General features: G+C 47.6%; 1 protein-coding gene across 3 annotated transcripts in view; it reads left to right on the plus strand.

Annotated features, from left to right (window-relative positions):
- The first annotated feature begins 942 nt into the window (after positions 1–942).
- SCTR (secretin receptor) overlaps positions 943–22,927 on the plus strand; it is a 63,556-nt gene continuing 41,571 nt past the window's right edge. For all 3 annotated transcript variants that reach the window (XM_072122163.1, XM_072122165.1, XM_072122164.1), the window contains exons 1-4: positions 943–1,257; positions 7,215–7,323; positions 14,305–14,412; positions 19,026–19,129. In XM_072122163.1, coding sequence (XP_071978264.1) covers positions 1,213–1,257; positions 7,215–7,323; positions 14,305–14,412; positions 19,026–19,129 — 366 coding nt within the window. In that variant the 5' untranslated portion in view covers positions 943–1,212. The remainder of the gene's footprint in view (positions 1,258–7,214; positions 7,324–14,304; positions 14,413–19,025; positions 19,130–22,927) is intronic.

Below are 22,927 nucleotides of genomic sequence, written 5' to 3' on the forward strand. Positions count from 1 at the left end.
CCTGGGATTACTCTGGAGGCACAGTACCACCTCCCTGGGATTACTCTGGAGGCACAGTACCACTTCCCTGGGATTACTCTGGAGGCACAGTACCACCTCCCTGGGATTACTCTGGAGGCACAGTACCACTTCCCTGGGATTACTCTGGAGGCACAGTACAACTTCCCTGGGATTACTCTGGAGGCACAGTAGCACTTCCCTGGGATTACACTAGAAGCACAGTAGCACTTCCCTGGGATTACACTGGAAGCACAGTAGCACTTCCCTGGGATTAATCTGGAGGTGCAATACCACTTACTATGGATTACTCTAGAAGCACAGTACCACTTCCCTGGGATTACTCTGGTGGCAAAGTACCACTTCCCTGGGATTACTCTGGAGGCACAGTACCACTTCCCTGGGATTACTCTGGAGGCACAGTACCACTTCCCTGGGATTACTCTGGAGGCACAGTACCACTTCCCTGGGATTACTCTGGAGGCACAGTACCACTTCCCTGGGATTACTCTGGAGGCACAGTACCACTTCCCTGGGATTACTCTGGAGGCACAGTACCACTTCCCTGGGATTACTCTGGAGGCACAGTACCACTTCCCTGGGATTACTCTGGAGGCACAGTACCACTTCCCTGGGATTACCCTGGAGGCACAGTACCACTTCCCTGGGATTACCCTGGAGGCACAGTACCACTTCCCTGTGATTACTCTGGAGGCACAGTACAATTTCCCTGGGATTACACTGGAGGCACAGTACCACTTCCCTGGGATTACACTGGAGGCACAGTACAATTTCCCTGGGATTACACTGGAGCCACAGTACAATTTCCCTGGGATTACACTGGAGGCACAGTATCACTTTCCTGGGATTACCCTGGAGGCACAGTACAATTTCCCTGGGATTACCCTGGAGGCACAGTACAATTTCCCTGGGATTACCCTGGAGGCACAGTATCACTTTCCTGGGATTACCCTGGAGGCACAGTACAATTTCCCTGGGATTACCCTGGAGGCACAGTACAATTTCCCTGGGATTACACTGGAGGCACAGAACAACTTCCATTTGTGCCTTCCCCTTTAATCCTGTGGTTGGGATAATCCTGGTTATTAACCCCTTGTCCCCTGGCTGGGGGGCGGAGCTTTGTTCTCTCTCGCTCCGGTCTCCCTCAGTCTCGGCTCTGGACTCTCCAGGAGAGGAGACGCTGAGCTCCGCGCTATGGCTGCTGTCACACTGGGGGCGCTGCTGTCTGTACTATCTCCTGTAAGTATGGAGGATACTGGGAGTAGTTGTCTTGTGTCACGGGGGCCACAGGGAGAGGTGAAAAAGGAGGTGGATTAGGGGTACAGGAGGCTGGTAATGGGGAGGATGAGGGGTACAGGGAGCTGGTAATGGGGGAGAAGGAGGATGAGGGGTACAGGGGGCTGGTAATGGGGAGCGGGAGGATGAGGGGTACAGGGAGCTGGTAATGAGGAGTGGGAGGATGAGGGATACAGGTGGCTGGTAATGGGGGAGCAGGAGGATGAGGGGTGCAGGGGGCTGGTAATGGGGGAGCGGGAGGATGAGGGGTATAGGGGGCTGGTAATGGGTGAGCGGGAGGATGAGGGGTACAGGGAGCTGGTAATGGGGAGGATGAGGGGTACAGGGAGCTGGTAATGGGGGAGCGGGAGGATGAGGGGAACAGGAGGCTGGTAATGGGGGAGGAGGAGGATGAGGGGTACAGGGGGCTGGTAATGGGGGAGGAGGAGGATGAGGGGTACAGGGGGCTGGTAATGGGGAGCGGGAGGATGAGGGGTACAGGGGGCTGGTAATGGGGAGCGGGAGGATGAGGGGTACAGGGGGCTGGTAATGGGGAGGATGAGGGGTACAAAGGGCTAGTAATGGGGAAGCAGAAGGATGAGGGGTACAGGGAGCTGGTAATGGGGGAGAGGGAGGATGAGGGGTACAGGAGGCTGGTAATGGGGGAGGAGGAGGAGGAGGGGTGCAGGGAGCTGGTAATTGGGGAGAGGGAGGATGAGGGGTACAGGGGGCTGGTAATGGGGAAGCGGGAGGATGAGGGGTACATGGGGCTGGTAATTGGGGAGAGGGAGGATGAAGGGTATAGGGGGCTGGTAATGAGGAGTGGGAGGATGAGGGGTACAGGGGGCTGGTAATGGGGGAGCGGGAGGATGAGGGGTATAGGGGGCTGGTAATGGGTGAGCGGGAGGATGAGGGGTACAGGGGGCTGGTGATGGGGGAGCGGGAGGATGAGGGGTGCAGGGGTCTGGTAATGGGGGAGGAGGAGGATGAGGGGTACAGGGGGCTGGTAATGGGGGAGGAGGAGGATGAGGGGTACAGGGGGCTGGTAATGGGGAGCGGGAGGATGAGGGGTACAGGGGGCTGGTAATGGGGAGCGGGAGGATGAGGGGTACAGGGGGCTGGTAATGGGGAGGATGAGGGGTACAAAGGGCTAGTAATGGGGAAGCAGAAGGATGAGGGGTACAGGGAGCTGGTAATGGGGGAGAGGGAGGATGAGGGGTACAGGAGGCTGGTAATGGGGGAGCGGGAGGATGAGGGGAACAGGAGGCTGGTAATGGGGGAGGAGGAGGAGGAGGAGGGGTACAGGGAGCTGGTAATTGGGGAGAGGGAGGATGAGGGGTACAGGGGGCTGGTAATGGGGAAGCGGGAGGATGAGGGGTACATGGGGCTGGTAATTGGGGAGAGGGAGGATGAAGGGTATAGGGGGCTGGTAATGAGGAGTGGGAGGATGAGGGGTACAGGGGGCTGGTAATGGGGGAGCGGGAGGATGAGGGGTATAGGGGGCTGGTAATGGGTGAGCGGGAGGATGAGGGGTACAGGGAGCTGGTAATGGGGAGGATGAGGGGTACAGGGAGCTGGTAATGGGGAAAGAGGGAGGATGAGGGGTACAGGGAGCTGGTAATGGGGGAGGAGGAGGATGAGGGGTACAGGAGGCTGGTAATGGAGAGGGAGGATGAGGGGTACAGGGGGCTGGTAATGGGGAAAGAGGGAGGATGAGGGGTACAGGGAGCTGGTAATGGGGGAGGAGGAGGATGAGGGGTACAAGAGGCTGGTAATGGGGGAGAGGGAGGATGAGGGGTACAGGGGGCTGGTAATGGGGGAGAGGGAGGATGAGGGGTACAGGGAGCTGGTAATGGGGGAGGAGGAGGATGAGGGGTACAGGAGGCTGGTAATGGGGGAGAGGGAGGATGAGGGGTACAGGGGGCTGGTGATGGGGAGGATGAGGGGTATAGGGGGCTGGTAATGGGGGAGCGGGAGGATGAGGGGTACAGGGGGCTGGTGATGGGGGAGCGGGAGGATGAGGGGTATAGGGGGCTGGTAATGGGGGAGCGGGAGGATGAGGGGTACAGGGGGCTGGTGATGGGGGAGCAGGAGGATGAGGGGTATAGGGGGCTGGTAATGGGGGAGCGGGAGGATGAGGGGTACAGGGGGCTGGTAATGGGGGAGCGGGAGGATGAGGGGTACAGGGGGCTGGTGATGGGGGAGCGGGAGGATTTGGGGTACAGAGGGCTGGTAATGGGGGAGTGGGAGGATTTGGGGTATAGGGGGCTGGTAATGGGGGAGCAGGAGGATGAGAGGTACAGGGGTGTGGTAATGGGGGAGCGGGAGGATGAGGGGTACAGGGGGCTGGTAATGGGGAGGATGAGGGGTATAGGGGGCTGGTAATGGGGGAGCGGGAGGATGAGGGGTATAGGGGGCTGGTGATGGGGGAGCGGGAGGATGAGGGGTACAGGGGGCTGGTGATGGGGGAGCGGGAGGATGAGGGGTATAGGGGGCTGGTAATGGGGGAGCGGGAGGATGAGGGGTACAGGGAGCTGGTAATGGGGGAGAGGGAGGATGAGGGGTACAGGGGGCTGGTGATGGGGGAGTGGGAGGATTTGGTGTACAGGGGGCTGGTAATGGGGGAGCAGGAGGATGAGAGGTACAGGGGTGTGGTAATGGGGGAGCGGGAGGATGAGGGGTATAGGGGGCTGGTAATGGGGGAGCGGGAGGATGAGGGGTACAGGGGCTGGTAATGGGGAGGATGAGGGGTACAGGGAGCTGGTAATGGGGGAGCGGGAGGATGAGGGGTATAGGGGGCTGGTGATGGGGGAGCGGGAGGATGAGGGGTATAGGGGGCTGGTAATGGGGGAGAGGGAGGATGAGGGGTACAGGGGGCTGGTGATGGGGGAGCGGGAGGATTTGGGGTACAGAGGGCTGGTAATGGGGGAGTGGGAGGATTTGGGGTATAGGGGGCTGGTAATGGGGGAGAGGGAGGATGAGGGGTACAGGGAGCTGGTAATGGGGGAGAGGGAGGATGAGGGGTACAGGGGGCTGGTGATGGGGGAGCGGGAGGATTTGGGGTACAGAGGGCTGGTAATGGGGGAGTGGGAGGATTTGGGGTATAGGGGGCTGGTAATGGGGGAGCGGGAGGATGAGGGGTACAGGGAGCTGGTAATGGGGGAGAGGGAGGATGAGGGGTACAGGGGGCTGGTGATGGGGGAGCGGGAGGATTTGGGGTACAGAGGGCTGGTAATGGGGGAGTGGGAGGATTTGGGGTACAGGGGGCTGGTAATGGGGGAGCAGGAGGATGAGAGGTACAGGGGTGTGGTAATGGGGGAGCGGGAGGATGAAGGGTACCGGGGCTGGTAATGGGGAGGATGAGGGGTACAGAGGGCTGGTAATGGGGGAGTGGGAGGATTTGGGGTACAGGGGGCTGGTAATGGGGGAGCAGGAGGATGAGAGGTACAGGGGTGTGGTAATGGGGGAGCGGGAGGATGAGGGGTACCGGGGCTGGTAATGGGGAGGATGAGGGGTACATGGGGCTGGTAATGGGGGAGCGGGAGGATGAGGGGTACAGGGGGCTGGTGATGGGGGAGCGGGAGGATGAGGGGTATAGGGGGCTGGTAATGGGGGAGCGGGAGGATGAGGGGTACAGGGAGCTGGTAATGGGGGAGAGGGAGGATGAGGGGTACAGGGGGCTGGTGATGGGGGAGCGGGAGGATTTGGGGTATAGGGGGCTGGTAATGGGGGAGCAGGAGGATGAGAGGTACAGGGGTGTGGTAATGGGGGAGCGGGAGGATGAGGGGTATAGGGGGGTAGTAATGGGGGAGCGGGAGGATGAGGGGTACAGGGAGCTGGTAATGGGGGAGAGGGAGGATGAGGGGTACAGGGGGCTGGTGATGGGGGAGCGGGAGGATTTGGGGTATAGGGGGCTGGTAATGGGGGAGCAGGAGGATGAGAGGTACAGGGGTGTGGTAATGGGGGAGCGGGAGGATGAGGGGTATAGGGGGGTAGTAATGGGGGAGCGGGAGGATGAGGGGTATAGGGGGGTAGTAATGGGGGAGCGGGAGGATGAGGGGTATAGGGGGGTAGTAATGGGGGATGATGAGGGGAATATATCTCTATACCCTGTAGACATGGACTGTATATATATATATTTATATTGTATAAACCTGAGATCAAAATGAGAGAACCTGCAATTTCTGAAACATGAGGAACATTTTATCTTATTTCATAAATGTTAATATTTTTAATCACAGAATATAAATGTGAATGAGATCTTTGTAAAAGACGCTGATAAGATCAGAGACACTTTCTGTGACGGAATACACATGGGGAATGTACGGCACCGGCCTCAGCCCGATCGCACATGCACTTCAATGGAAACATATGTGATCGATAACCAGAACCCAATGGGGCACATTTATTTGGAGCTGTGCAGTGTGTACTATGTGCAGTGTCTACTATGTGCAGTGTGTACTATGTGCAATGTCCTGTGTACTATGTGCAATGTCCTGTGTACTATGTGCAGTGTGTACTATGTGCAGTGTCTACTATGTGCAGTGTGTACTATGTGCAATGTCCTGTGTACTATGTGCAGTGTGTACTATGTGCAGTGTCCTGTGTACTATGTGCAGTGTCCTGTGCACTATGTGCAGTGTCTACTATGTGCAGTGTGTACTATGTGCAATGTCCTGTGTACTATGTGCAGTGTGTACTATGTGCAGTGTGTACTATGTGCAGTGTCCTGTGTACTATGTGCAGTGTGTACTATGTGTAGTGTGTACTATGTGCAGTGTGTACTATGTGCAGTGTGTACTATGTGCAGTGTCCTGTGTACTATGTGCAGTGTGTACTATGTGTAGTGTGTACTATGTGCAGTGTCCTGTGTACTATGTGGGATGTGCACTATGTGCGGGGAGGTGTACTATGTGCAGTGTCTACTATGTGCAGTGTGTACTATGTGCAGTGTCTTGTGTACTATGTGCAGTGTGTACTATATGCGGTGTGTACTATGTGCTGGGTATGTACTATTTGCAGGCTGTGTACTATGTGCAGTGTGTGTACTGTGTGCAGTGTCCTGTGTACTACGTGCAGTGTGTACAATGCAGGGGGTGTGTACAATGTGCAGGGGTTTGTACTATATGCAGCTGATGTACTATGTGCAGCTGATGTACTATGTGCAGGGGTGTACTATGTGCAGTGTGTGTACTATGTGGGGGGTGTACTATGTGCAGGGTGTTTACTACGGTATGTGCCTCAGCCCGATCGCATATGCACTTCAATGGAAACAAATGTGATTGATAACCAGAACCCAATGGGGCACATTTATTTAGAGCTGTGCAGTGTGTACTATGTGCAGTGTGTACTATGTGCGGGGTATGTACTATGTGCAGTGTCTACTATGTGCAGTGTGTACTATGTGCAGTGTCCTGTGTACTATGTGCAGTGTGTACTATGTGCAGTGTCCTGTGTAGTATGTGCAGTGTGTGTAATATGTGCAAGGTGTGTACTATGTGCAGGGGTGTACTATGTGCAGAGACACTTTCTGTGACGGAACAACATGGGGAATGTATGGGACCGGCCTCAACCCGATCGCATAGGCACTTCAATGGAAACCAATGTGATCGATAACCAGAACTCAATGGGGCACATTTATTCAGAGCTGTGCAGTGTGTACTATGTGAAGTGTGTACTATGTGCAGTGTCCTGTGCACTATGTGCAGTGTGTACTATGTGCTGGGTGTTTACTATGTTCAGGGGGTGTACTATGCGCGGGGGGGGGTGTACTATGTGCAAGGGGGTGTACTATGTGCAGGGTGTGTACTATGTTGAAAAAAAAATCCCAGACAGAAAATAGACCATAGGAGCTCCAAAAATAGAACTAGAACTGTCCCAAGGAGCAGGTCTGATGATAAATTACCCCCTTGTCTCGACAGATAGAGGGCGCTCACCTGCTGTGTGATCTGCTGCAGGTGATGGAGAAGGAGGAGGAGATGTGCTCTCAGTCCCTGCTCCAGTCTAATGTCTCCACCTGGTGGCCAGACGGTGAGTGGCAGCGTGTGCACTGATGTCTTCTACATGTTCTTCTGCTCTCTATGTACTGTGTAAATTACGTGACCAAACAATAATTATAAAATAATCGCGCACGTAAGGCATTGGAGAGTGGAACAATTGTCGCAACAGCTGGAGCAGTCATGGCGACATTTGCAGACCCCTCCAGAATTGGCAGTGACCATCAACAGACATCCAGCATATCCCTAACCTGCAAACTGCCCGCACCACGATCAAGAGCTGAGGCAGAGAAGAGGAGGAGACATCAGTTTGTTGGGGGCATTGAAGGACAAGCCCCCACCCTCACTGAGCCAAAGAAATGGAAAACCACTGAACTAAATACCAGATAATTGCAGAGATTTCTCTGCACACAGATTATGGTGTCACAAAATATGCAGATACCAAAAATATGTCCTCATCTCTCAATATCTAGGCCAGTGATGGCGAACCTTTTGGAGACAGAGTGCCCAAACTACAACCAAAACTCACTTATATGTCGCAAAGTGCCAACATGACAATTTAAGCAGTAACCTATTGATCCCTGCTGTATCACAAGTTTCAATCATATTGGCATCCTGAGTTCACCAATACATTAGAAAGATGATGGAGAAATTTGGATTGTAGCTTCCCTCCAGGGTCCCCTGAAGAGGAAGGGTCAGGGGACCCAGAGCAGGAAATCCAATGAGACAGCCTTGAGTCATAGCTGGCAAACTCTGTGTGGGGGTGAAGGCCTGGGTGCCCACAGAAAGGGCTCCGAGTGCCACCTCTGGCACCCGTGCCATAGGTTCGCCACCACTGATCTAGGCCATTGTGTCCTTGGAAGGTGAGGAGGAAAAATGCCCCATAAGTATCTCCTTCACCTTCTTGAGTTTAGGGACACAGTGCACCAGGAGGAGTGACCCGAATTGTGCTAGAAGAGGTGAAACCTGCCCCACCTACTACTACAACAGGCAGTGGTCCTGGAGGAACGATCCCGAGCTGTGCTAGAAGAGGTGGAACCTCCAGCCTCTAGATGTACAAAGAAGAATGGGAGAAACCTCCAGCCTCTGGATGTACAAAGAAGAATGGAGGTAATATCCAGCCTCTGGATGTACAAAGAAGAATGGAGGATCCTCCAGCCTCTAGATGTACAAAGAAGAATGGGGGAACCTCCAGCCTCTAGATGTACAAAGAAGAATGGGGGAACATCCAGCCTCTAGATGTACAAAGAAGAATGAAGGAACCTCCAGCCTCTAGATGTACAAAGAAGAATGGGGGAACATCCAGCCTCTAGATGTACAAAGAAGAATGAAGGAACCTCCAGCCTCTAGATGTACAAAGAAGAATGGGGGTAATATCCAGCCTCTAGATGTACAAAGAAGAATGGGGGAACCTCCAGCCTCTAGATGTACAAAGAAGAATGGGGGTAATATCCAGCCTCTGGATGTACAAAGAAGAATGGAGGATCCTCCAGCCTCTAGATGTACAAAGAAGAATGGGGGAACCTCCAGCCTCTAGATGTACAAAGAAGAATGGGGGAACCTCCAGCCTCTACATGTACAAAGAAGAATGGGGGAACCTCCAGCCTCTAGATGTACAAAGAAGAATGGAGGAACCTCCAGCCTCTAGATGTACAAAGAAGAATGGAGGAACCTCCAGCCTCTAGATGTACAAAGAAGAATGGAGGAACCTTCAGCCTCTAGATGTACAAAGAAGAATGGAGGAACCTCCAGCCTCTAGATGTACAAAGAAGAATGGAGGAACCTCCAGCCTCTAGATGTACAAAGAAGAATGGGGGAACCTCCAGCCTCTAGATGTACAAAGAAGAATGGGGGAACCTCCAGCCTCTACATGTACAAAGAAGAATGGGGGAACCTCCAGCCTCTAGATGTACAAAGAAGAATGGGAGAAACCTCCAGCCTCTAGATGTACAAAGAAGAATGGGGGAACCTCCAGCCTCTACATGTACAAAGAAGAATGGGGGAACCTCCAGCCTCTAGATGTACAAAGAAGAATGGAGGAACCTCCAGCCTCTGGATGTACAAAGAAGAATGGAGGATCCTCCAGCCTCTAGATGTACAAAGAAGAATGGGGGAACCTCCAGCCTCTAGATGTACAAAGAAGAATGGGGGAACATCCAGCCTCTAGATGTACAAAGAAGAATGAAGGAACCTCCAGCCTCTAGATGTACAAAGAAGAATGGGGGAACATCCAGCCTCTATATGTACAAAGAAGAATGAAGGAACCTCCAGCCTCTAGATGTACAAAGAAGAATGGGGGTAATATCCAGCCTCTAGATGTACAAAGAAGAATGGGGGAACCTCCAGCCTCTAGATGTACAAAGAAGAATGGGGGTAATATCCAGCCTCTGGATGTACAAAGAAGAATGGAGGATCCTCCAGCCTCTAGATGTACAAAGAAGAATGGGGGAACCTCCAGCCTCTAGATGTACAAAGAAGAATGGGGGAACCTCCAGCCTCTACATGTACAAAGAAGAATGGGGGAACCTCCAGCCTCTAGATGTACAAAGAAGAATGGAGGAACCTCCAGCCTCTAGATGTACAAAGAAGAATGGAGGAACCTCCAGCCTCTAGATGTACAAAGAAGAATGGAGGAACCTTCAGCCTCTAGATGTACAAAGAAGAATGGAGGAACCTCCAGCCTCTAGATGTACAAAGAAGAATGGAGGAACCTCCAGCCTCTAGATGTACAAAGAAGAATGGGGGTAATATCCAGCCTCTGGATGTACAAAGAAGAATGGAGGATCCTCCAGCCTCTAGATGTACAAAGAAGAATGGGGGAACCTCCAGCCTCTAGATGTACAAAGAAGAATGGGGGAACCTCCAGCCTCTACATGTACAAAGAAGAATGGGGGAACCTCCAGCCTCTAGATGTACAAAGAAGAATGGAGGAACCTCCAGCCTCTAGATGTACAAAGAAGAATGGAGGAACCTCCAGCCTCTAGATGTACAAAGAAGAATGGAGGAACCTTCAGCCTCTAGATGTACAAAGAAGAATGGAGGAACCTCCAGCCTCTAGATGTACAAAGAAGAATGGAGGAACCTCCAGCCTCTAGATGTACAAAGAAGAATGGGGGAACCTCCAGCCTCTAGATGTACAAAGAAGAATGGGGGAACCTCCAGCCTCTACATGTACAAAGAAGAATGGGGGAACCTCCAGCCTCTAGATGTACAAAGAAGAATGGGAGAAACCTCCAGCCTCTAGATGTACAAAGAAGAATGGGGGAACCTCCAGCCTCTAGATGTACAAAGAAGAATGGGGGAACCTCCAGCCTCTACATGTACAAAGAAGAATGGGGGAACCTCCAGCCTCTAGATGTATAAAGAAGAATGGAGGAACCTCCAGCCTCTGGATGTACAAAGAAGAATGGAGGATCCTCCAGCCTCTAGATGTACAAAGAAGAATGGGGGAACCTCCAGCCTCTAGATGTACAAAGAAGAATGGGGGAACATCCAGCCTCTAGATGTACAAAGAAGAATGAAGGAACCTCCAGCCTCTAGATGTACAAAGAAGAATGGGGGAACATCCAGCCTCTAGATGTACAAAGAAGAATGAAGGAACCTCCAGCCTCTAGATGTACAAAGAAGAATGGGGGTAATATCCAGCCTCCAGATGTACAAAGAAGAATGGGGGAACCTCCAGCCTCTAGATGTACAAAGAAGAATGGGGGTAATATCCAGCCTCTGGATGTACAAAGAAGAATGGAGGATCCTCCAGCCTCTAGATGTACAAAGAAGAATGGGGGAACCTCCAGCCTCTAGATGTACAAAGAAGAATGGGGGAACCTCCAGCCTCTACATGTACAAAGAAGAATGGGGGAACCTCCAGCCTCTAGATGTACAAAGAAGAATGGAGGAACCTCCAGCCTCTAGATGTACAAAGAAGAATGGAGGAACCTCCAGCCTCTAGATGTACAAAGAAGAATGGAGGAACCTTCAGCCTCTAGATGTACAAAGAAGAATGGAGGAACCTCCAGCCTCTAGATGTACAAAGAAGAATGGAGGAACCTCCAGCCTCTAGATGTACAAAGAAGAATGGGGGAACCTCCAGCCTCTAGATGTACAAAGAAGAATGGGGGAACCTCCAGCCTCTACATGTACAAAGAAGAATGGGGGAACCTCCAGCCTCTAGATGTACAAAGAAGAATGGAGGATCCTCCAGCCTCTAGATGTACAAAGAAGAATGGAGGAACCTCCAGCCTCTAGATGTACAAAGAAGAATGGAGGAACCTTCAGCCTCTAGATGTACAAAGAAGAATGGAGGAACCTCCAGCCTCTAGATGTACAAAGAAGAATGGAGGAACCTCCAGCCTCTAGATGTACAAAGAAGAATGGGGGAACCTCCAGCCTCTAGATGTACAAAGAAGAATGGAGGAACCTCCAGCCTCTAGATGTACAAAGAAGAATGGAGGAACCTCCAGCCTCTAGATGTACAAAGAAGAATGGGGGACCTCCAGCCTCTAGATGTACAAAGAAGAATGGAGGAACCTCCAGCCTCTAGATGTACAAAGAAGAATGGAGGAACCTCCAGCCTCTAGATGTACAAAGAAGAATGGAGGAACCTTCAGCCTCTAGATGTACAAAGAAGAATGGAGGAACCTCCAGCCTCTAGATGTACAAAGAAGAATGGAGGAACCTCCAGCCTCTAGATGTACAAAGAAGAATGGGGCAACCTCCAGCCTCTAGATGTACAAAGAAGAATGGAGGAACCTCCAGCCTCTAGATGTACAAAGAAGAATGGAGGAACCTCCAGCCTCTAGATGTACAAAGAAGAATGGGGGACCTCCAGCCTCTAGATGTACAAAGAAGAATGGAGGAACCTCCAGCCTCTAGATGTGCAAAGAAGAATGGAGGAACCTCCAGCCTCTAGATGTACAAAGAAGAATGGGGGACCTCCAGCCTCTAGATGTACAAAGAAGAATGGAGGAACCTCCAGCCTCTAGATGTGCAAAGAAGAATGGAGGAACCTCCAGCCTCTAGATGTACAAAGAAGAATGGGGAACCTCCAGCCTCTAGATGTACAAAGAAGAATGGGGGACCTCCAGCCTCTAGATGTACAAAGAAGAATGGAGGAACCTCCAGCCTCTAGATGTACAAAGAAGAATGGAGGAACCTCCAGCCTCTAGATGTACAAAGAAGAATGGAGGAACCTTCAGCCTCTAGATGTACAAAGAAGAATGGAGGAACCTCCAGCCTCTAGATGTACAAAGAAGAATGGGGGAACCTCCAGCCTCTAGATGTACAAAGAAGAATGGAGGAACCTCCAGCCTCTAGATGTACAAAGAAGAATGGGGGACCTCCAGCCTCTAGATGTACAAAGAAGAATTGAGGAACCTCCAGCCTCTAGATGTGCAAAGAAGAATGGAGGGACCTCCAGCCTCTAGATGTACAAAGAAGAATGGGGGACCTCCAGCCTCTAGATGTACAAAGAAGAATGGAGGAACCTCCAGCCTCTAGATGTACAAAGAAGAATGGAGGAACCTCCAGCCTCTAGATGTACAAAGAAGAATGGGGGACCTCCAGCCTCTAGATGTACAAAGAAGAATGGAGGAACCTCCAGCCTCTAGATGTGCAAAGAAGAATGGAGGAACCTCCAGCCTCTAGATGTACAAAGAAGAATGGGGGACCTCCAGCCTCTAGATGTACAAAGAAGAATGGAGGAACCTCCAGCCTCTAGATGTGCAAAGAAGAATGGAGGAACCTCCAGCCTCTAGATGTACAAAGAAGAATGGGGGACCTCCAGCCTCTAGATGTACAAAGAAGAATGGGGGACCTCCAGCCTCTAGATGTACAAAGAAGAATGGGGGAACCTCCAGCCTCTAGATGTACAAAGAAGAATGGAGGAACCTCCAGCCTCTAGATGTACAGAGAAGAATGGAGGAACCTCCAGCCTCTAGATGTACAAAGAAGAATGGGGGAACCTCCAGCCTCTAGATGTACAAAGAAGAATGGGGGTAATATCCAGCCTCTGGATGTACAAAGAAGAATGGAGGATCCTCCAGCCTCTAGATGTACAAAGAAGAATGGGGGAACCTCCAGCCTCTAGATGTACAAAGAAGAATGGGGGACCTCCAGCCTCTAGATGTACAAAGAAGAATGGAGGAACCTCCAGCCTCTAGATGTACAAAGAAGAATGGAGGAACCTCCAGCCTCTAGATGTACAAAGAAGAATGGAGGAACCTTCAGCCTCTACATGTACAAAGAAGAATGGAGGAACCTCCAGCCTCTAGATGTACAAAGAAGAATGGGGGAACCTCCAGCCTCTAGATGTACAAAGAAGAATGGAGGAACCTCCAGCCTCTAGATGTACAAAGAAGAATGGGGGACCTCCAGCCTCTAGATGTACAAAGAAGAATTGAGGAACCTCCAGCCTCTAGATGTGCAAAGAAGAATGGAGGGACCTCCAGCCTCTAGATGTACAAAGAAGAATGGGGGACCTCCAGCCTCTAGATGTACAAAGAAGAATGGAGGAACCTCCAGCCTCTAGATGTGCAAAGAAGAATGGAGGAACCTCCAGCCTCTAGATGTACAAAGAAGAATGGGGGAACCTCCAGCCTCTAGATGTACAAAGAAGAATGGGGGAACCTCCAGCCTCTAGATGTACAAAGAAGAATGGGGGTAATATCCAGCCTCTGGATGTACAAAGAAGAATGGAGGATCCTCCAGCCTCTAGATGTACAAAGAAGAATGGGGGAACCTCCAGCCTCTAGATGTACAAAGAAGAATGGGGGGAACCTCCAGCCTCTAGATGTACAAAGAAGAATGGGGGAACCTCCAGCCTCTAGATGTACAAAGAAGAATGGGGGACCTCCAGCCTCTAGATGTACACATAACGTTTGTCCTGCTATGGACTTACTAGAGGTGAATACACACACATGAGACAATGTTTAGGTAAGGTTTGAAAAAAAGTAAAAGTTCTGAAGGTGTGAAGACCATTACTCTCCAGTATATTTGTTTGGATTCTTATGTTTTGCAGGCTGTGCCGGGATGTGGGACAACCTAAGCTGCTGGCCCCCTACCCCCACTGGGCAAAGTGTTTCCATCCCATGTCCAGAAATAATGCAGCTCATCACTGGGATCAAAGGTGAAACTGACAAAACAAAGAGAATCCCTGCTGGATGGAAGCATAACCTATACCAGCAGTGTATCGGTATCTAGGAGCTCCGACTAGTGGTGGTGTAAAATCTGTATGTAGTGAGCTCCCCCTAGTGGTGGTGTAAAATCTGTATGTAGTGAGCTCCCCCTAGTGGTGGTGTATAATCTGTATGTAGTGATCTCCCCCTAGTGGTGGTGTATAATATGTATGTAGTGATCTCCCCCTAGTGGTGATGTATAATCTGTATGTAGTGAGCTCCCCCTAGTGGTGGTGTATAATCTGTATGTAGTGATCTCCCTGTATTGGTGGTGTATTATCTGTATGTAGTGAGCACCCGCTAGTGGTGATGAATTATGTGTATGTAGAGATCTCCCCCTAGTGGTGGTGTATAATCTTTATGTAGTGATCTCCCCCTAGTGGTGGTGTATAATCTGTATGTAGTGATCTCCCCCTAGTGGTGGTGTATAATCTGTATGTAGTGAACTCCCCCTAGTGGTGGTGTATAAATTGTATGTAGCGAGCTCCCCCTAGTGGTGGTGTATAATCTGTATCTAGAGAGCTCCTCCTAGTGGTGGTGTATAATCTGTATGTAGTGATGTCTCTTAGTGGTGGTGTATAATCTGTATGTAGTGAGCTCCCCCTAGTGGTGGTGTATAATCTGTATGTAGTGATCTCCTCCTAGTGGTGGTGTATAATCTGTATGTAGTGATCTCCCCTCTAGTGGTGGTGTATAATCTGTATGTAGTGAACTCCCCCTAGTGGTGGTGTATAAATTGTATGTAGCGAGCTCCCCCTAGTGGTGGTGTATAATCTGTATCTAGTGATCTCTCTTAGTGGTGGTGTATAATCTGTATGTAGTGAGCTCCCCCTAGTGGTGGTGTATAATCTGTATGTAGTGATCTACCCCTAGTGGTGGTGTATAATCTGTATCTAGTGAGCTCCTCCTAGTGGTGGTGTAAAATATGTATCTAGTGAGCTCCTCCTAGAGGTGGTGTATAATCTGTATGTAGTGATCTCCTCCTAGTGGTGGTGTATAATCTGTATGTAGTGATCTAGCCCTAGTGGTGGTGTATAATCTTTATGTAGTGATCTCCCCCTAGTGGTGGTGTATAATCTGTATGTAGTGATCTCCCCCTAGTGGTGGTGTATAATCTGTATGTAGTGAACTCCCCCTAGTGGTGGTGTATAAATTGTATGTAGCGAGCTCCCCCTAGTGGTGGTGTATAATCTGTATCTAGTGAGCTCCTCCTAGTGGTGGTGTATAATCTGTATGTAGTGATGTCTCTTAGTGGTGGTGTATAATCTGTATGTAGTGAGCTCCCCCTAGTGGTGGTGTATAATCTGTATGTAGTGATCTCCTCCTAGTGGTGGTGTATAATCTGTATGTAGTGATCTCCCCTCTAGTGGTGGTGTATAATCTGTATGTAGTGAACTCCCCCTAGTGGTGGTGTATAAATTGTATGTAGCGAGCTCCCCCTAGTGGTGGTGTTTTATCTGTATCTAGTGATCTCTCTTAGTGGTGGTGTATAATCTGTATGTAGTGAGCTCCCCCTAGTGGTGGTGTATAATCTGTATGTAGTGATCTACCCCTAGTGGTGGTGTATAATCTGTATCTAGTGAGCTCCTCCTAGTGGTGGTGTAAAATATGTATCTAGTGAGCTCCTCCTAGAGGTGGTGTATAATCTGTATGTAGTGATCTCCTCCTAGTGGTGGTGTATAATCTGTATGTAGTGATCTAGCCCTAGTGGTGGTGTATAATCTGTATGTAGTGATCTCCTCCTAGTGGTGGTGTATAATCTGTATGTAGTGATCTCCCCCAAGTGGTTGGGTATAATCTGTATGTAGTGAGCTCCTCCTAGTGGTGCAGTATAATCTGTATGTAGTGATCTCCCCCTAGTGGTGGTGTTTAATCTGTATGTAGTGATCTCCCCCTAGTGGTGGTGTATAATCTGTATGTAGTGACCTCCCCCTAGTGGTGGTGTATAATCTGTATGTAGTGACCTCCCCCTAGTGGTGGTGTATAATCTGTATGTAGTGAGCTCCCTAGTGGTGGTGTATTATCTGTATGTAGTGATCTCCCCCTAGTGGTGGTGTATAATCTGTATGTAGTGATCTTCCCCTAGTGATGGCTGTATAATCTGTATGCAGTAATCTCCCCCGAGAGGTAGTGTATAATCTGTATGTAGTGAGCTCCCCCTAGTGGTGGTGTATAATCTGTATGTAGTTACCTCCTCCTAGTTGTGGGGTATAATCTGTATGTAGTGATCTCCCCCTAGTGGTGGTGTATAATCTGTATTTAGTGATCTCCCCCTAGTGGTGGTGTATAATTTGTATGTAGTGATCTACCCCTAGTGGTGGTGTATAATCTGTATGTAGTGATCTACCCCTAGTGGTGGTGTATAATCTGTATCTAGTGAGATCCTCCTAGTGGTGGTGTAAAATATGTATCTAGTGAGCTCCTCCTAGAGGTGGTGTATAATCTGTATGTAGTGATCTCCTCCTAGTGGTGGTGTATAATCTGTATGTAGTGATCTAGCCCTAGTGGTGGTGTATAATCTGTATGTAGTGATCTCCTCCTAGTGGTGGTGTATAATCTGTATGTAGTGATCTCCCCCAAGTGGTTGGGTATAATCTGTATGTAGTGAGCTCCTCCTAGTGGTGGTGTATAATCTGTATGTAGTGATCTCCTCCTAGTGGTGGGGAAAAATATGTATTTAGTGATCTCCCCCTAGTGGTGGTGTAAAATATGTATCTAGTGATCTCCCCCTAGTGGTGGTGTATAATCTGTATTTAGTGATCTCCTCCAGTGGTGGTGTATAATCTGTATGTAGTGAGGTCCTCCTAGTGGTGGTGTATAATCTGTATGTAGTGAGCTCCCCCAGTGGTGGTGTATAATCTGTATGTAGTGATCTCCCCCTAGTGGTGGTGTATAATCTGTATGTAGTGATCTCCCCCAGTGGTGGTGTAAAATATGTATCTAGTGATCTCCCCGTAGTGGTGCAGTATAATCTGTATGTAGTGATCTCCCCCTAGTGGTGGTGTTTAATCTGTATGTAGTGATCTCCCCCTAGTGGTGGTGTATAATCTGTATGTAGTGACCTCCCCCTAGTGGTGGTGTATAATCTGTATGTAGTGACCTCCCCCTAGTGGTGGTGTATAATCTGTATGTAGTGAGCTCCCTAGTGGTGGTGTATAATCTGTATGTAGTGATCTCCCCCTAGTGGTGGTGTATAATCTGTATGTAGTGATCTTCCCCTAGTGATGGCTGTATAATCTGTATGCAGTAATCTCCCCCGAGAGGTAGTGTATAATCTGTATGTAGTGAGCTCCCCCTAGTGGTGGTGTATAATCTGTATGTAGTTACCTCCTCCTAGTTGTGGGGTATAATCTGTATGTAGTGATCTCCCCCTAGTGGTGGTGTATAATCTGTATTTAGTGATCTCCCCCTAGTGGTGGTGTATAATTTGTATGTAGTGAGCTCCCCCTAATGGTGGTGTATAATCTGTATGTTGTGATCTCCCTCTAGTGGTGGTGTATAATCTGTATGTAGTGATCTCCTCCTAGTGGTGATGTATAATCTGTATATAGTGAGCTCCCCCTAGTGGTGGTGTATAATCTGTATGTAGTGATCTCCCCCTAGTGGTGGTGTATAATCTGTATGTAGTGAGCTCCCCCTAGTGGTGGTGTATAATCTGTATGTAGTGAGCTCCCCCTAGTGGTGGTGTATAATCTGTATGTAGTGAGCTCCCCCTAGTGGTGGTGTATAATCTGTATGTAGTGAGCTCCCCCCAGTGGTGGTGTATAATCTGTATGTAGTGAGCTTCCTTTGGGGTGGTATATAATCTGTATGTAGTGAGCTCCCCGTAATGGTTGTGTATAACCTGTATGTAGTGAGCTCCCCCTAGTGGTGGTGTATAATCTGTATGTAGTGATCTCCCGCTAGTGGTGGTGTATAATCTTTATGTAGTGAGCTCCCCCTAGTGGTGGTGTATAATGTGTATGTAGTGAGCTCCCCCTAGTGGTGGTGTATAATGTGTATGTAGTGATCTCCCCCTAGTGGTGGTGTATAATCTGCATGTAGTGAGCTCCCCCTAGTGGTGGTGTATAATCTGTATGTAGTGATCTCCCCCTAGTGGTGGTGTATAATATGTATGTAGTGATCTCCCCCTACTGGTGGTGTATAATCTGTATGAAGTGAACTCCCCCTAGCGGTGGTATATTATCTTTATGTAGTGATCTCCTCCTAGTGGTGGTGTATAATCTGTATGTAGCGATCTCCCCCTAGTGGTGGTGTATAATCTGTATGTAGTGAACTCCCCCTAGCGGTGGTATATTATCTTTATGTAGTGATCTCCTCCTAGTGGTGGTGTATACTCTGTATGTAGTGAGCTTCCCTTAGTGGTGGTGTATATTCTGTATGTAGTGAGCTTCCCCTAGTGGTGGTGTATAATCTGTATGTTTTGAGCTCTCCCTATTGGTGGTGTATAACCTGTATGTAATGAGCTCCCCCTAGTGGTGTATTATTAGCTGTACATTGGATATGTGTGTAGTAGTTGGGGGATCCTCTTGCTGCTTAGTGACTTTTTTGAATCCTTTATCAGGTACGTTGCATCGGAATTGCACAGAGCGTGGCTGGTCGGCTCCTTATCCCCCGATGGACGTTGCCTGTAACTATAACATCAATGACACAGAGTACGAGGATGTGGTGAGCTGCATGAATCTCCTACGGCTGTAATATACTTCATCACTACACCCCATATACTACACCTGTAATATACTACATCACTACACCCCATATACTACAGCTATAATATACGACATCACTACACCCCATGTACTACACCTGTAATATTCTACATCACTACACCCCATATACTACAGCTGAAATATACTACATCACTACACCCCATGTACTACAGCTGTAATATACTACATCACTACACCCCATATACTACACCTGTAATATTCTACATCACTACACCCCATATACTACAGCTGTAATATACTACATCACTACACCCCATATACTACAGCTGTAATATACTACATCACTACACCCCATATACTACACCTGTAATATTCTACATCACTACACCCCATATACTACAGCTGTAATATACTACATCACTACATCCCATATACTACAGTTGTAATATACTACATCACTACACCCCATATACTACAGCTGTAATATACTACATCACTACACCCCATATACTACACCTGTAATATACTACATCACTACACCCCATATACTACACCTGTAATATACTACATCACTACACCCCATATACTACACCTGTGATATACTACATCACTACACCCCATGTACTACACCTGTAATATTCTACATCACTACACCCTATATACTACACCTGTAATATACTACATCACTACACCCCATATACTACACATGTAATATACTACATCACTACACCCCATATACTACAGCTGTAATATACTACATCACTACACCCCATATACTACAGCTGTAATATACTACATCACTACACCCCAAATACTACACCTGTAATATACTACATCACTACACCCCATATACTACAGCTGTAATATTCTACATCACTACACCCCATATACTACAGCTATAGTATACTACATCACTACACCCCATATACTACAGCTATAGTATACTACATCACTACACCCCATATACTACAGCTGTAATATTCTACATCACTACACCCCATATACTACAGCTATAATATACTACATCACTAGACCCCATATACTACAGCTGTAATATACTACATCACTACACCCCATATACTACACCTGTAATATACTACATCACTACACCCCATATACTACAGCTGTAATATACTGCATCACTACACCCCATATACTACACCTATAATATACTACATCACTACACCCCATATACTACACCTGTAATATACTACATCACTACACCCCATATACTACAGCTGTAATATACTGCATCACTACACCCCATATACTACACCTATAATATACTACATCACTACACCCCATATACTACACCTGTAATATACTACATCACTACACCCCATATACTACAGCTGTAATATACTACATCACTACACCCCATATACTACAGCTGTAATATACTACATCACTACACCCCTTAGACTACAGCTGTAATATACTACATCACTACACCCCATATACTACACCTGTAATATACTACATCACTACACCCCATAGACTACACCTGTAATATACTACATCACTACACCCCATAGACTACACCTGTAATATACTACATCACTACACCCCATAGACTACACCTGTAATATACTACATCACTACACCCCATATACTACACCTGTAATATACTACATCACTACACCCCATATACTACACCTGTAATATACTACATCACTACACCCCATATACTACACCTGTAATATACTACATCACTACACCCCATATACTACACCTGTAATATACTACATCACTACACCCCATATACTACACCTGTAATATACTATATCACTACACCCCATATACTACACCTGTAATATACTACATCACTACACCCCATATACTACACCTGTAATATACTACATCACTACACCCCATATACTACACCTGTAATATACTACATCACTACACCCCATATACTACACCTGTAATATACTACATCACTACACCCCATATACTACACCTGTAATTTACTACATCACTACACCCCATATACTACACCTGTAATATACTACATCACTACACCCCATATACTACACCTGTAATATACTACATCACTACACCCCATATACTACACCTGTAATATACTACATCACTACACCCCATATACTACACCTGTAATATACTACATCACTACACCCCATATACTACACCTGTAATATACTACATCACTACACCCCATATACTACACCTGTAATATACTACATCACTACACCCCATATACTACACCTGTAATATACTACATCACTACACCCCATATACTACACCTGTAATATACTACATCACTACACCCCATATACTACACCTGTAATATACTACATCACTACACCCCATATACTACACCTGTAATATACTACATCACTACACCCCATATACTACACCTGTAATATACTACATCACTACACCCCATATACTACACCTGTAATATACTACATCACTACACTCCATATACTACACCTGTAATATACTACATCACTACACCCCATATACTACACCTGTAATAAACTACATCACTACACTCCATATACTACACCTGTAATATACTACATCACTACACTCCATATACTACACCTGTAATATACTACATCACTACACTCCATATACTACAGCTGTAATATACTACATCACTACACCCCATATACTACACCTGTAATATACTACATCAATACACCCTATATACTACACCTGTAATATACTACATCACTACACCCCATGTACTACAGCTGTAATATACTACATCACTACACCCCATATACTACACCTGTAATATTCTACATCACTACACCCCATATACTACAGCTGTAATATACTACATCACTACACCCCATATACTACAGCTGTAATATACTACATCACTACACCCCATATACTACACCTGTAATATTCTACATCACTACACCCCATATACTACACCTGTAATATACTACATCACTACACCCCATATACTACAGCTGTAATATACTACATCACTACATCCCATATACTACAGTTGTAATATACTACATCACTACACCCCATATACTACACCTGTAATATACTACATCACTACACCCCATATACTACACCTGTAATATACTACATCACTCCACCCCATATACTACACCTGTAATATACTACATCACTACACCCCATATACTACACCTGTAATATACTACATCACTACACCCCATATACTACACCTGTAATATACTACATCACTACACCCCATATACTACACCTGTAATATACTACATCACTACACCCCATATACTACACCTGTAATATACTACATCACTACACCCCATATACTACACCTGTAATATACTACATCACTACACCCCATATACTACACCTGTAATATACTACATCACTACACCCCATATACTACACCTGTAATATACTACATCACTACACCCCATATACTACACCTGTAATATACTACATCACTACACCCCATATACTACACCTGTAATATACTACATCACTACACCCCATATACTACACCTGTAATATACTACATCACTACACCCCATATACTACACCTGTAATATACTACATCACTACACCCCATATACTACACCTGTAATATACTACATCACTACACCCCATATACTACACCTGTAATATACTACATCACTACACCCCATATACTACACCTGTAATATACTACATCACTACACCCCATATACTACACCTGTAATATACTACATCACTACACCCCATATACTACACCTGTAATATACTACATCACTACACCCCATATACTACACCTGTAATATACTACATCACTACACCCCATATACTACACCTGTAATATACT

Source organism: Engystomops pustulosus, chromosome 8, assembly GCF_040894005.1.
Source record: "Engystomops pustulosus chromosome 8, aEngPut4.maternal, whole genome shotgun sequence".
In the NCBI taxonomy this organism is placed as follows: Eukaryota; Metazoa; Chordata; class Amphibia; order Anura; family Leptodactylidae; genus Engystomops; species Engystomops pustulosus.